This window comes from Schistocerca gregaria, chromosome 1 (assembly GCF_023897955.1).
Source record: "Schistocerca gregaria isolate iqSchGreg1 chromosome 1, iqSchGreg1.2, whole genome shotgun sequence".
NCBI lineage: Eukaryota > Metazoa > Arthropoda > Insecta > Orthoptera > Acrididae > Schistocerca > Schistocerca gregaria.
This window is the reverse complement of record NC_064920.1, coordinates 608,198,686-608,213,916: the sequence shown is the minus strand read 5'-3', so window position 1 is coordinate 608,213,916 and position 15,231 is coordinate 608,198,686. Positions and strand designations below refer to the sequence as shown.

The 15,231-nt window shown below is 40.7% G+C and overlaps 1 protein-coding gene across 3 annotated transcripts in view; it reads left to right on the top strand.

Annotated features, from left to right (window-relative positions):
• LOC126358586 (multiple inositol polyphosphate phosphatase 1) overlaps window positions 1-15,231 on the top strand; it is a 208,564-nt gene that overhangs the window by 178,479 nt on the left and 14,854 nt on the right. For all 3 annotated transcript variants that reach the window (XM_050007562.1, XM_050007563.1, XM_050007561.1), the window contains 2 exons: window positions 10,138-10,238; window positions 11,013-11,122. In XM_050007562.1, coding sequence (XP_049863519.1) covers window positions 10,138-10,238; window positions 11,013-11,122 — 211 coding nt within the window. The remainder of the gene's footprint in view (window positions 1-10,137; window positions 10,239-11,012; window positions 11,123-15,231) is intronic.

The following is a 15,231-nucleotide window of genomic DNA, read 5'->3' as shown; positions in this document are numbered from 1 at the left end:
CTTTAAGTAAGCAGTGCAGCCCAAGTCCAGTTCCCACTGTGTCAGAGTGCAGCAGGTTACTTACAAAGTCCAAGGAAAACACATCTGCAAACTTAGTCCATAGGAAAACCAAATCAATAGATTGACTGGCAAGCACTTCCACTGGATCAGCACTGTGATAGAATAATCAGCTGTCTCAGACTGGAACTGGGCTGATTTATATGCAGGGTTCTGGCAGGCTTGGCTCCATCAGAGAGCACTCTCGTTGGGAAGCACTATGTGGGCAGTGGCATCACAGCTGTAATACTGCAACAGCTATTTGGTCCAGAGTTACACTAGATGCAACCTCTACATCCCCCCCTCCCCCCCCCCCCCCCCAAACACCAAACGTGAGTGCCATGGGAGAAGGAGCAGGTGCTGTATCATCCAGGGGAGCTGACACTCAAGGGCAGCAGATCAGTGTCCATGGGCACTGTTGTGGAAAACTGAGGCAGGGCAAGGCTGATGGAACGTTGATGAGCCACCACAGGACCAGATGGTTCACTGGGGCCAGAGAAGCAGGTGTCTGCTGACCAGGATGATGGAGACAAAGTTGATTTTGATGGTGCTGCACATGGCCGTGGGCAGAGGGCGTGGCGTACATCGTGGAACTGTGACAGGCCGAAATCATCTCACTAATCCAGATTGAGTAGTGTCCAAACTCATGGACCCGCATCGGGGTGCCCACCAGAAAGGAGTGGTGGTGTGCAGTGAGGGCATCCATGAAGCTGCTTTGCTGAGGTGCAGCCATCATTCGGGGTGGCCCTGTAAGTTGACAGGAAACTACAGAAGGCCTTAGGTATATTGCTAGATACAATTTCCTTTCAGAGCTGGATCTTGGAATGTGAGGAGAAAGCATTACAAATGACTGTTGATGGCCAGGTGGAAAGGCGTGATACAAAGTTGTTGACTCCTGTTACAGACACAAAACTGTTCAAAGTCATGGGAGGTAATACCATCTTGTTACCTTAAAGCAGTGTGTGTGAGGTACTTTCAAGGGCAAAGATGTTTACCAAGGTTGCAACAGTAGCAGTAGAAGCGACTAGAGACATGCAAAACACGAAAGGGTAGTTAGAAAAGAATCAGTCGCAACCAACCACATTGAGTTAAAAATGGTCGAGCAAATTCTAGGTGGATATGCTCCCACTGCCCCACAGTGTCAGGAAAGAGACTGACCGCTGGAGAAGTGCATGCAGCTTGATCAGTCTGACAGGTGGAACATTGGTGGACAAGATCCACAATGCATTTGGGACGTGTGCTAGTGGGCAGTGTGTAAAGCGCTAGAGGTAAGCGCTCGTGGTTGAAGAGAGGGCATAATTGGAACAAAGCAGTGGTTTTCATCTGAGACCCATTAACTAAACCCCTTGGTTTAAATGTGGTTGTTTGATCATGGAAAGTAAGTGCACGGATTGGGGCAGGGAGGGGTGTGTGTCTAATCCATTTGGTAAAAAGCGGGGAGCAGCATAACGCTATCCCTTGCAGGTGGAGAGTGCAGAGTCACTTGATGTGAGTAGCAGTTCATTTTAGTTTATAATGACCTCACTGTCAATGGGACATAAAACTCTTATCTCCCTTCCTTAGAAAAAATAAAATAAAATGACATTAAGAAATAAAAATAAATAAATATTACCTTGCAGCATCATTAAGCACAATCTAATCACCAAATACACAAAACATTCATACACTAGTTTTTAAGCACGCAATATGACCGTGAATCTACAATCTAAGTAGTTGGCTGCCAGATGATTAATGGAAAATCGCATATAAACATGTGAAACAATTATTAACAAAGAGATAGAGGGGTTGGCCAGTACTTACCTCAGCTCAGTACAGCTGATAGTTACACAAAAAACAGAACCAAAAATTTATGTTCCTAGCTTTCGGAACTTTGTTCCTTCATCAGGGAGGAGAGAGGGGAAAGAAAGGGAAGAAGGGAAAATGGATTCAGTTACTCACAACCCAGGTTATGAAGCAACAGGGAAAGGAAAACAAGGAGGGTAGCAAGGAAGAGGCATGGTTGTCTGAGGGAAGCCAAAGATATTCTACTGTAAGTACTGTGCCAACTTCAAACCAAAGAGGATGCATACAGAAGTAAAGAGGTATATAGTATAAAGATAAACACAACTATGTAGGACGAAAATATGCGTGAATGGCTAAAGAGGAAAGGGAAACAGGAGAAGACTGAAGAGTAAATGGGAGTGAGGTTGTTTAACGTAGGTTCAGTCCAGGGGGATGACGGGATGAAAGGATGTGTTGGAGTGCAAGTTCCCATCTCCGCAGTTCAGAGGGACTGGTGTTGGGTGGGAGAAGCCAAATGGCACATATGGTGTAGCAGGTTCCTAGGTCCCTAAAATTATGCTGGAGGGCATGCTCTGCTACTGGGTATTGGACATCTCCTAGGCAGACAGTTCGTCTGCGTCCGTTCATGCGCTCAGCCAGTTTAGTTGTTGTCATACCAATGTAAAAGACTGTGCAGAGGACGCATGTCAGCTGATGAATGACGTGTAGTTTCACATGTCTGCCTTAAATTGTGTATGTTTTACCAGTAGCGGGGCTGAAGTAGGTAGTTGTGGGGGGATGCATTGGGCAGGTTTTGCAGCGGGGTCAGTTACAGGGGTAGGAACTGCTGAGTAGAGAAGGTAGTCTGGGAATATTGTAGGGTTTGACAAGGGTGTTACGGAGGTTAGGGGGGTGACAAAAGGCAACTCTGGGTGGTTTGGGGAGAATTTTGTCAAAGGATGATCTCATTTCAGGGGTTGACTTGAGAAAGTCATATCCCTGGAGGAGTAATTTGTTGATGTATTCAAGGCCAGGATAATATTGAGTGACAAGGGGGATGCTTCTGTGTGGTATGGAGGTAGGAACATTGTTGTTGGACTATAACCACAGTCAAATGCCACACATCACCAATCCTAATTCAGTTCTAAACCTCTCATCCAGATCCCTCTCTCCTCCAGAGACATCTGTTCTATCAAAAGGCTTAACCTTTAGCCCCACGCCTAAATTCAACCACACTGCCCTGGTTAAAGATCTCCTCTCATTCACCTGGAACCTCAACTGGAAATATCACTTCACTACCCAAACACAACCCCCAAATACTAGACCCAGTGTTGAATCCTGTCTAGAACAGTTCTGACCGCCTTCTCAAACGGATCCTCCTCCCCTCCCTCAAAACCATCCCTTGCAGACATTTAAGGAATTCTTCACATCCAGTGTTCCCTCCCAGTCCTTCTTGAAGAACATCCCAACAACCCCCAACATCACCCCAGCTGAATCCCGTGTCATTAAGGATCTGAAAACAGACCACTCTATTGTCATCCTCCCGGCGGATAAAGGCTCCACAACTGTGGTACTTGACCATGTGGAGTATGTGGCAGAAGGACTGCGCCAACTCTCCGACACCTCAACCTACAAAGCTGTTACCCAGGATCCCATTCCCTCCATCCAGACTGAGCTGCAGAAAATCCTAAAAATCCAAGGTCCCTCACAAGGCCTCACAATGGCTTCCATAGACCTACTCACTCCACCTGAGCCACGTACCCCTACCTTCTACCTATTACCCAAAATCCACAAAGAGAACCATCCTGGCCATCACATTGTAGCAGGCTTCTAAGCCCCAACAGAACGTATCTCAGCTCTGGTAGACCAACACCTCGAACCTATCACCCACAGACTCCCATCCTACATCAAAGACACAAACCACCTCTCCCACCTGAAACCTTTCTTGTCACCATAGATGCTACATCCCTTTACATACCCTTGGTCTCTCTGCCCTTGAGCACTACCTCGCCCAACACCCACCCAAAAATCTTCCAAAAACCTCGTTCCTTATCACACTTACCAACTTCATCCTCACCCATAATTACTTCCACTTTGTAAGGCCAGACCTACAAACAAATCAGGGGAATGGCTATGGGAACCAGGATGGCTCCGTCCTTTGCCAACCTCTTCATGGATTGCATGGAGGAGGCTTTTCTGAAGACCCAACAGCTGCTTCCCCTGGCCTGGTATAAGTTTATAGATGACATCTTCGTGGTCTGGACTCCTGGTGAAGAAACACTCCTTAATTTCCTCCATAACCTGAACTCCTTTTCGAATCTGAATTTCACCTGGTCCTTCTCCAAAACCCAAGCCACCTTCCTGGATGTTGACCTGAATCTCACATCCACACCTCTGTCCATATCAAACCCACAAACAAACAACAATACCTTCACTTTGATAGCTGCCATCCATTCCACATCAAACGCTCCCTTCCCTACAGCCTAGGTATTCGTGGCGAATGTATCTGCTCCAGTGACGAATCCCTTAACAATTACACCAGTAACCTGACCAGTGTTTCCTCTCCCGCAACTATCCTGCAGACCTTGTCCACAAACAGATCTCCCGAGCAATACATTCCTCCCCGTCCAACAACAATGTTCCTACTCCCAGACCACACAGAAGCATCCCCCTTGTCACCCAATATTATCCTGGCCTCGAATACATCAACAGATTGGTCCTCCAGGGATATGACTTTCTCAAGTCAACCCCTGAAATGAGATCATCCTTTGACAAAATTCTCCCCACACCACCAAGAGTTGCCTTTTGTCACCCTCTAACCTCCTTAACATCCTTGCCAAACCCTACAATATTCTCAGACTACCTTCTCTACTCAGCGGTTCCTACCCCTGTAACCGACCCCGCTGCAAAACCTGCCCAATGCATCCCCCCACAACTACCTACTTCAGCCCCGCTACTGGTAAAACATACACAATTTAAGGCAGACATGTGAAACTACACATGTCATTTATCAGCTGACATGCGTCCTCTGCACAGTCTTTTACATTGGTATGACAACAACTAAACTGGCTGAGCGCATGAACGGACGCAGACGAACTGTCTGCCTAGGAGATGTCCAATACCCAATACCGGAGCATGCCCTCCAGCATAATTTTAGGGACCTAGGAACCTGCTACACCATATGTGCCATTTGGCTTCTCCCACCCAACACCAGTCCCTCTGAAGTGCGGAGATGGGAACTTGCACCCCAACACATCCTTTCATCCCGCCATCCCCTTGGACTGAACCTACGTTAAACCACCTCACTCCCATTTGCTCTTCATTCTTCTCCTCGTTCCCTTTCCTCGTTAGCCATTCACGCATCTTTTCATCCTACATAGTTGTGTTTATCTTTATACTATATACCTCTTTACTTCTGTCTGCATCCTCTTTGGTTTGAAGTTGGCACAGTACTTACAGTAGAATATCTTTGGCTTCCCTCAGACAACCATGCCTCCATCCTTGCTACCCTCCCTGTTTTCCTTTCCCTGTTGCTTCATAACCTGGGTTATGAGTAACTGAATCCACTTTCCCTTCTTCCCTTTCTTTCCCCTCTCTTCTCCCTGATGAAGGAACAAAGTTCTGAAAGCTAGGAACATAAATTTTCAGTTCTGTTTTTTGTGTATCTATCGACTGTACTGAGCTGAGGTACCGTGTTTACTCAAATCTAAGCCGCACTCGAATCTAAGCTGCACCTGAAAAATGAGACTCGAAATCATGGGAAAAAAAAATTTCCCAAATCTAAGCCGCACCTGAAATTTGAGACTCGAAATTCAAGGGGAGAGAAAAGTTTATGGCCGCTCTTCCAAATCGAAACAAAGTTGGCCCATTGATATGAGACACAATGTAGGTCAAATGAATGACGATACAGCTACAGTAGTTTGGTTCGAGTTGTAAGCTTAGCAGTTAAGCTTTATCAGGTACCCATTACTATGCGTCAGGTGCTCCATCCGTATTTATATGGGTACCCTTCCTTCTTCACGTGCTTCGTCTCGTTTGAATTTATTGTTTGTCTTTCTTTGATCTTATAAGTGCCGTTCTCTTTGTTATAGGTGTTTACGTCACTCTTAAGCTGAAAATACCTTATTGTACTGTGTCATCAATTGTTTGTCACATTCTGATGAATGTTTACGACCTGTCGCCGATCGCGGCATGGCTTGCTTTAGTGTGCACTGCCGCTGCTTACAATTAAAAAAAAGAGAGAGAGGAATTGTCTCATTAGCGAAACAATGGAAAGAGACTACTATTTGTTGTTACTGACACTGTTGCTTTCTTTGATAATGATCAACAAGAACCAAATAATAGACTGCGTATGATAGAACATGTTCTGAACGAGAGTTTAGCGAAAAATTTTCTCCGTTTGAAAATCTTTGCAGGCACTTCTTTAGTACATTACATTCTGCACAGAAATTAGATTCATCTTAAATTTAAAAATCTAGTCAATTGTCGTGCTTCATTTCTGACTGTATCACTATCAGGCATAAGAATAATACGAATATAAACATGACATGATATGTATATTCTTCCGCGTTTGTTGTTGTCTCACTCTAGTTTCATAGTTTATGAGGCAGACAGGATTTAAATGAGATAGCAGAAAAACACAAAACAATACATGGCAAAATGTTTATATTTGTATTATTCTTACGGTGAAGAGAATGCTGTATGTGATTCACAATTCATAAAAGTTCCTATTAGCAACCATCTCTTCTCACAAATAGGAAAAAATTCAGAACGTAGAGTTGGCCATATTGACAAACATCCCAAACAGTCTTGCCAGTGGATTTTCTTAGTACATTGAAATGCTGCTACATTCGACGATGAACAATACGGAATTTGTATTTACGTCGTTGGATAATGTATGAAAATGCAGTGGTCGAAACACAGGGAGGAGAAAAAAAAGCTCGTCTTCCACCTTTTTTTGTTTTTCAATTTATTTACTGACGCAGAGGTTTTGGCGCCAGTATTTATCTTAGTGCCTGCAAAGCATGCCTGTGTAGCGGTACATATATTCGACGGCAGAAGTTAGTTGTGGCGGCACCTATCAACTTTTTTCAGAACTTAGGCTTGCTTTGCACTCAATTCTAAGCTGCAGGCGTTATTTTGGATTACAGAAACCGGAAAAAAAGTGCGGCATAGATTCGAGTAAATACGGTAAGTACTGGCCAGCCCCTCTATATCTTTGTTAGTATTTGTTTCACATGTTTATATGAGATTTTCCATTAATCATCTGGCAGCCAACTACTCAGATTGAAGATTAACGGTCATATTGCGTACTTAAAAACTAGTGTATGAATGCTTTGTGTATTCGGTGATTAGATTGTGCTTAATAATGCTGCAAGGTAATATTTATTTATTTTTATTTATTAATATTATTTTTTCTAAGGACGGGAGATAAGAGTTTTATGTCCCATCAACAGTGAGGTCATTATAGACTAAAATGAACTGCTACTCATAAAGAAAGATTAATTAACTTGATCTTTGACTTTGACACAGATAAGACATATACTGTGTTTAAACTCTCTTTTAATTTTTTGTCTAGATGCAACGATTTTAAAATTTTTTATCTGCCTAATGTAAAAATCTGAAAAATTTGAGTATAGATAAAATATGTTTTCTTCGTGGCTGCTGTAAGGAGAGAATGGGTTAGGTACAGGATGAGTTGGTGTTCGGAGGTTTCCATTTCTCCGGTTGTCAGAGAACGCAAGGCAAAGTTGGACAAAACTGCTAAAACTTGCAATGAAAACTCAGTCTCTCTTGGCAGCTAAAGTACTCACAATCACTGGCTTTTCTGGAAACACTTTCAGAATGAGAAGTTTGAACAACAGTGGCAGTATGATATCTTCTTACAAACTGGTCGCTTTGAGAACCTCTTTAACACACAAGCTGATGGCGAAATATCTCGCATCATTCGGCCCGTGATAGTAGCAGACTTGCCCAGTATTGCTAATTTGCGAAAAAATCGCTATGCACTGGATGCGGCACACACTATTTGTTTTATGAAGGTACATACGAGGGTTGTTTTTTAAGTAAGGGCCGTTCGCGCGTGTAGTTCCGTAGTTCGCGCGGACGCCGCAACAAGCCACTGCGCCACTTGCCGGCATCCTTCCCGTTCACACTGATGCAAGTTGCAGCTCTGTAGCTGATGTGTACGCATCGCTGTGCTACTTTATAATGTTTACGATTATTGAATCACCCTCCGCGTGTGAGATACGGTCAGTGATACGTTTTTTGACCGTGAGAAGCCTATCAGCTGCAGAAATTCGTCGTCAGTTAACAGAAGTTTATGGCTCGAATGCAATGAGTGAAGCTAAAGTGCGTCAATGGGTTAGAGAGTTTAAAAATGGCCATCAAAACGTCCATGACAAAGAACGCTCAGGCCTGCCCTCTGTGATCACTGATGATTTGGTGGCTGCAGTCGAAACAAAGATTCGTGACGACAGACGATTCACAATTTCCACAAGTTTCAAGATCGGTTTTGTACAAAATTGTGTCTGAAAATCTAAACTTTAAGAAACTGTGTTCTCAGTGGGTACCCAGACTCCTCACAGAGGACCTTAAAGGGAAGAGATTTGCCGCTTCATTGGACTTTTTGATTCATTTCGAGGAAGAAGGGGATGACATGTTGAGTCAAATTGTCACTGGAGATGAAACACGGGTATCCCATATCACTTCCAAAAGCAAGCGACAATCGATGGAATGGCGACATACTACCTCACCCATCAAGGTCAAAGCCAAACAGAAGCTGTCAAAGCGCAAGATTATGGCAACTGTGTTCTGGGACCGGTGCGGTGTTTTGCTCATGGACTTTATGCCACGAGGAACAACAGTTCACTCAGATGCCTACTGTGCAACTCTAAAGAAGCTCCGCAGAGCAATTCGGAACAAAAGGCGCGGCATGCTGACAGAAGGAGTTTTGCTCCTGCACGATAGCGCTAGGCCTCACACCTCTCAAAAGACTTGGGATTTGATTGATTCTTTTAGCTGGGAAGTTTTGGGCCATGCACCATACAACCGTGACCTTGCTCCCAGGGATTTTCACCTTTTCCGGTTCCTGAAACACCATCTCGGCAGGCAGCGCTTCAATGACGACGATGAAGTGAAAGCAGCCGTGAACTCTTGGCTGTCGGAGCAGGTGGCCGAATTCATTGAAGAGGGAATTAAAAACTTAGTTGTACGGTATGGCAAGTGCTTAAATATACAAGGCAACTATGTAGAAAAATAGGTAAAAGTGTGTAGAATCAGAAAATAAAAGTTTTTTTACAGAAGTATTTGTATCTTTTTTTAAAAAATAAAAATGGCCCTTAATTAAAGAACAACCCTCGTAGAATAACGGTTTGTAGATGATATTTACCTTCTTTTTCATGAATTAAATTCTTTATTCTTGATAACTGTGATTACAAATTCTATCACCTCTGCCCTTCAAATTACATCTATATGCAACGCCTCTTGTATTCAAGGGATTTTTGGTATTTTGTGGTTAAAATAGATGCTAATTCAGTTGCAAATTCAGTATTGAATCTTGTAGGGACTCCATCAGGTACCAGAGCTTTGTTAGATTTTAATGACTTCACTGTTTCTCAATGGCACTAGGACATATCTATTTCACATATCTTTTCAGTGGTGCGAGAATTAAATTGGGGCATTACCCCTCAGTTTTCAGTTGTAAAATAATGTTTAAAAATGGAGTTGCACATTTCTGCTTTTGCTTTGCTCTCTCAGTTTAATTCCTGTATCATCCATGAGTGTCTGGACACTAACTTTGGTGCCACTAACAACCTTTACATACGAACAGAATTTCTTCAGATTTTTTGAAAGATCTTTTGATGAAATTATACTCCGCAGTCATTGAAGGCTTGACACATTGCCCTCTTGACAACCAAACACATTTCATTCAGCATATCTCTATGTATGCATTGCGTTTTTTTTACAGTGACTGTATACTACTGAACTGTTAAGCTAGGTACACATATATCCTGTGTTCTAGATAATTTTCAGAGAAGGCCCATTGTAATGCCTCAGGAAGTATTTGTTATTGTCACTAAGTTTTGTTTCAATTTAGAACAAATGTGACATTATGTGACCTTCCTTGTATTCACTGTGTGAAGGAGTTATTTATTTACATTGGAAAGTTTATAGGTAACCATTTATCATCTTATTGAAGCACTGAGTGATAATCTCATAAACATGATTGAATGTGTCTGTCTACTGCTCAGTACCTTATTTATACTGCTTACTGTGACTCTTTTCATTGTTTGTCTAGCATGCAATTAATCCTCTGCTACCTTTTTTTCTTTATTGTAGCTGACGCAGAGGTGATGTACCTTACGTGCACCTTTGAAACTGCCTGGGAAAAGAGGGGTGTTTCTCCTTGGTGTTCTGTTTTCTCAGAAGAAGACCTTAAGGTATACCTGTGAAGCATATTTTACTTACAATGAACATCAAGCTATGGTGAAATAGGTATCAAACAACAGGTGAATTAGAAGAAAATGTTATTTAGACAGTTGGTTAAACATTGTTACATAAATGTAATAGATGATTTGAAGCTGCCTGATGAAGCAACCTTGGGTTGCGAAAGCTTGAAATTTGTGTGTGTGTGTGTTTGTGTGTTTATTGTCTCTATCAACATACCAATGCTTTTGTTTGGTAAGTTACAGGATCTTTGTTTTGGATATATCATCTTTTTACATAGATGTTTAGAATTATTTGAGGAAAACTATTTTGTTAATTCATATACTATGAGAAATAAAGATCTTTTGTGCTCACTGCTTATCATTTAAACTTATGTGCTTAGATTCCCCAGTACATGGGAAAGAAAATTTAGAACAAACCAAGAGCCAAGAACATTCCTTGTGTGAACCTAAGTTAACTGCACTATCTCATTAACTGTAATTTTGAACCATTGAAGTCGTAATACTCAGTTTTTGATATGTATCCTGTACTCTGATCAAAAGATTAAAATCTGTGTGTTATGAGACAAATAAATCATAATTCACAATAAAATAAAAGAAAAAAATTGAGATGCCACCAATATTTGAAATTGCATATAGCAATTACGAGTTTTATTTTTTGTTAACATCAGGTTCTGTCAGAATTTAAGTTGCATGTTGTAACAAGGAAAGACTAAATAAGTAAGTGATGCATATAGGTGAAAAATCATTCTCTTTTTCTAATTTCAGGTGTTTGAGTATTCTGAAGATCTGAAGTATTATTGGGTTGATGGATATGGCTATGAATTAACTTACAAACAGGCATGTCCTGCCCTTAAAGATATGATGGAGCATTTGCAGTAAGTCTTATCTCTTTTGTGTAACAGTTTGATAGTTATTGAGAAAGTTATTTCCTCCTGTTCCTGTAAGACTGGCCAGTTCTGTAATACATTTGCTGCTACAGAGATGTTCTTTCAGACGTAAAAAGAACTTGTAGTCACCTGTTGCTAAATCAGGTGATTATATAAAATGATTCAAATTTGTAGGACTGTATCATTTTTGTTTTGTAATCTATGACCTTTAATAAAAGAAAAGAAAAAGTCATAACTACATGCTTGTTGGTGGTCTGGTAGGATACTGTAGTACTGGCATTGAATTTCTTGTCTTAGCAGCTATCCCTTGTAAATGTGCCAACTAATCCACAGAAGTAAGATAATAAGCTAAACACTAAAAAAATTAAATATATTTGTGCCAGATGTCCAGGGAGGTTAATTATGATGGCTATGAATGTAGCACTTCAACACAAGGAAGTCATTAATAACTAATTTTGCTCTTCATTGCTCAGACATTTTGATGCAGTAACAGTAACTGCCATTGTACATAGACCAAGTTCTAATTGGCTGTATAATTTTTGTGGCAGTTTCTGTAAATTTTAAATAAAGAACTATTTGCACAAATACTATATGCTAAAATCTCTGATATTTTGTAGTTTTCTGAAACAATATTTCTTTCCGTTATAATCTTTCTGAAGACTAAAAGGCACTACTCTGACACTTGGAACTCTTGATATTTAATCACTTGTGACAGTTGCTCTCCACCCAGACCCTGCCTATTAATCCAGTCAAAGAAGGAAAATTAAGGGAAAAAATTCGTGTAGTTACAAATTTTTGTACAATGGTATGGTGAAGTGTGATTAACAACATACTAAAAATCCTGACCTTTAGGGTGTGAGCGTTGGGGTTGGGGTGGTGGTTGGGGGGCATTTAAAGTGCACTTTTTCATGTTTTTCTTGAATAACTCAAAAACCACATATTCCAGTGAAACTGTTTACTAGTACAAAAGGAAACTACATTGAATTTCCTACAAAAAAGATCCTGTTTTTTTTTTTTGTAGAACTAATAGTCTCCACATCACAAGAGGTATAAAAGCCACAATTAAAGAAGGAAAAAAAAAAGAAAGAAACAGTGTTTTAATGGGTGTAAAATTAATGTTTAATGCCCATTGAACTCGGAAATATCACAAAATGTATATTGGATATTATAAACCAACATCTGACTAATGTCTATCATTGGTGAAAGGGAAGTACAGATGCATGCAGGGTGAGGAAATCCAAATGTAATATCTATTACATGAAGGGTATTTTACCAAAGAACGACCAACCACCACCTCATGTGTAACACGTGCTTTAGTAGTGTATGCTTTGGACCCAAGAAGTGCCTGAAAAAAATGAGATGGGTTGTTTATTTTTCAATATAGCCAAGAGAACACAACATTTGTTGTGTAAGTGCAAAATTTGTTAGAGTACCAAGTCTACTATCATGTAACATAAAGATTTCATGCACCCTGTGTTACTGAAAGGGCTTAAAGAGACAGTAGTAACTGAGTCCCTAGGACGATTATTGTCAACCTTTTCTCAAAACATGTAAAATTGTCCTCATGGAAAAAGGCCAGGAGCAGTAAGATAGCTGGAAATGAGATGAAAAGGATTACTTCATAAATGTGTATATGCCGAAATGAGCAGTCATTGACAGTGGAAGCCAGTTTCCATGTAAGAAATGGGTTGAAACATTGAGATGAGATGATGTGATGTGGAGCCAGTGTTTATTTCATGCTATGGACCTGCCATGAACACTGCAGAGTGTGTTATGAAGCAGATGAATCATGTGTATTGAGTGTATAGCCGTAAAAAATGGGAAATGAGGTCATTTGAAAAGCAAATTTGAGGATGTAGTCAGTAATGTGCCACCTGAGTCTACGGGGTACATATGCTAGAAATTCTATTTAACAAGCAGACTGATCAGGGTAATTCTAAGAAGAAACATGGGAGGGGAACAGTAAGATGGAACAAATGCTAATGATGAAAGCCAATGACTGGAAGATTCAGTATAACAAGTTGGTGAATCCAGTAGTAATAGGATGAGAAATCCTTTCTGTTGAGGGCACACATCCAATCCAAGAATTACAGAATCAAGAAATTTTTATAATGTTCACAAAGGCCCTAACAAGATTGTTGGAATTAGGCTTTTGTTTACCACTGAATTGAAAACTGTATTATCTTACAAAATTAATAGAAGAGAACATGTCAGAAATGTCTGTAAATACTATATTATGGAACGAGAGGCAGAAGAAGATGACAGCTTGCTCATTGTACAGACTGAATAACATCGGGAATAGGCTACAATCCTGCGTCTGTAAGATATGTGATATCTACAATACCTAAAGCCTGTAAGAAAGGACAGGATTAGTCATTAAGCAGTGGACTGTGTTGGCTAGTGAGAAGACAGAGTGGCACCTGCAAAAGAAAAGAACTGTCAAACACTATGAACAGTGATTAATGTAATGTCTCTATTGCCTGTGTCATCCTGTTGTATGTGAAGTGAAAGAAGCAAAATAGACTGTTGTTTTTGTGATCAGTGGAAGTTTCTCCTGGGTATTTGGCATTTTGAAACTTGCAGATTTTAGAATGTTACAACACAGCATATATTTTATTTCTGTCGTGGGTACTGACAATGAGATAATCTGTTGCTTACATGTGCACTGAGTAGCTGCAGAAGAGTGGAGGCTACGTTGCGATGCAGTTCCCCCTCTGTATTACAACTATCGCTGCTACAGATAGCCATGATGGCATAGCTGAGGCTACATATTAATGCACCCACCCCTAATGGTAGAACACAGATCTGATTCACACAAGGGTTACACAGCCATGCTGTTTTCACTGTCAAGTCATTTTTCTGGTCAGCTAGGAGGTCAAGTCATAACCTGCACAATTGATTACCAAACAGTGTCAAATATCGCAGGGATTTCATGCTAACATTGATGCACAAAAAACATGCATACTAGCCTAAGTGATATCGACCAGTAGTAAACATCAGGATCAACTGTTCCACCCGTCTGTCATTTTTTTTGTGTGTGTGTGTGTGTGTGTGTGTGTGTGTGTGTGTGTGTGTGTGTGTGTGTGTGTGTGTGTGTTTTTCTGTTTGTCAATACCTATGGAAAAATAAATTTGCATTTATTTCTTGATGTCTCCCAACTTAGTAAATTTGAACCCTGGCACACAGATCATACTTTATATATTTTTGTGCCTTCCTATGTATTCTTAAGATATACAGGATGAGGCGGCTAAGACAGGCTACACTATATATATCCAAAAAGAAATGACAGTGCTTCTGGAGAAACAGTACTGCATGTTGAATTTCATCTGGAATTATCAGCAGCACAGGCCAATGTTATAAAGCATTTCATGCCTTTGGGAGTCATTGGAGTTTCCTAATAGACCTTTTGTTTTGAATTGTTTTTCAGAAGTAAACATACACCAGCTTGGTTTGATAAGTCTGGTAAATTTGTATGAAAGAATGAAGCACTTTTACTGCAGCTTCACAGTTAGTAAGCTTCATTATTCCAAGGATCATGTAAAGAATTTCAAAAATGTACAGAGTGTAGTTCATTGTTCTCAGCTGTCTGAATTGGTCAATGTCTGGACTGTGATTGAAAATGGAGAAAAATGAGTTTCATTGCATTGTTCAACATTTTATTTGAAGGGTCGGACTCACGCACAAATCAAAACAGAACTGGATCAAGTTTATAGGGATTCTGCACAATCATTGAAGGCCATTAATTTTGGGTTAATGAATTTAAACGTGATTGAGGAAGCATGAAAGATGAAGTACACTATGGCAATCCACTTGAGGTCACCACAAAGGAAACCACTGACAAAATCTGTGGTTTGGTAATGTAAGATGACCAGTTAAAAAGACTGAGATTGCAGGCATCCTAACTGAGCGAGTGCATAAACCTGCGTGGATAATTGCTCACTGTCAACCATAAGCACATCTGGCACAACATTTCAAGATAATGTCTGGCGATGTTTAATCATAATCCACAAGACTTTTGTGCATATTTGTGACTGTTAGTGAACTCTGTATCTATCATTATGCACCAGAGTCAAAATGGCAGCCAAAGAAATGGACAA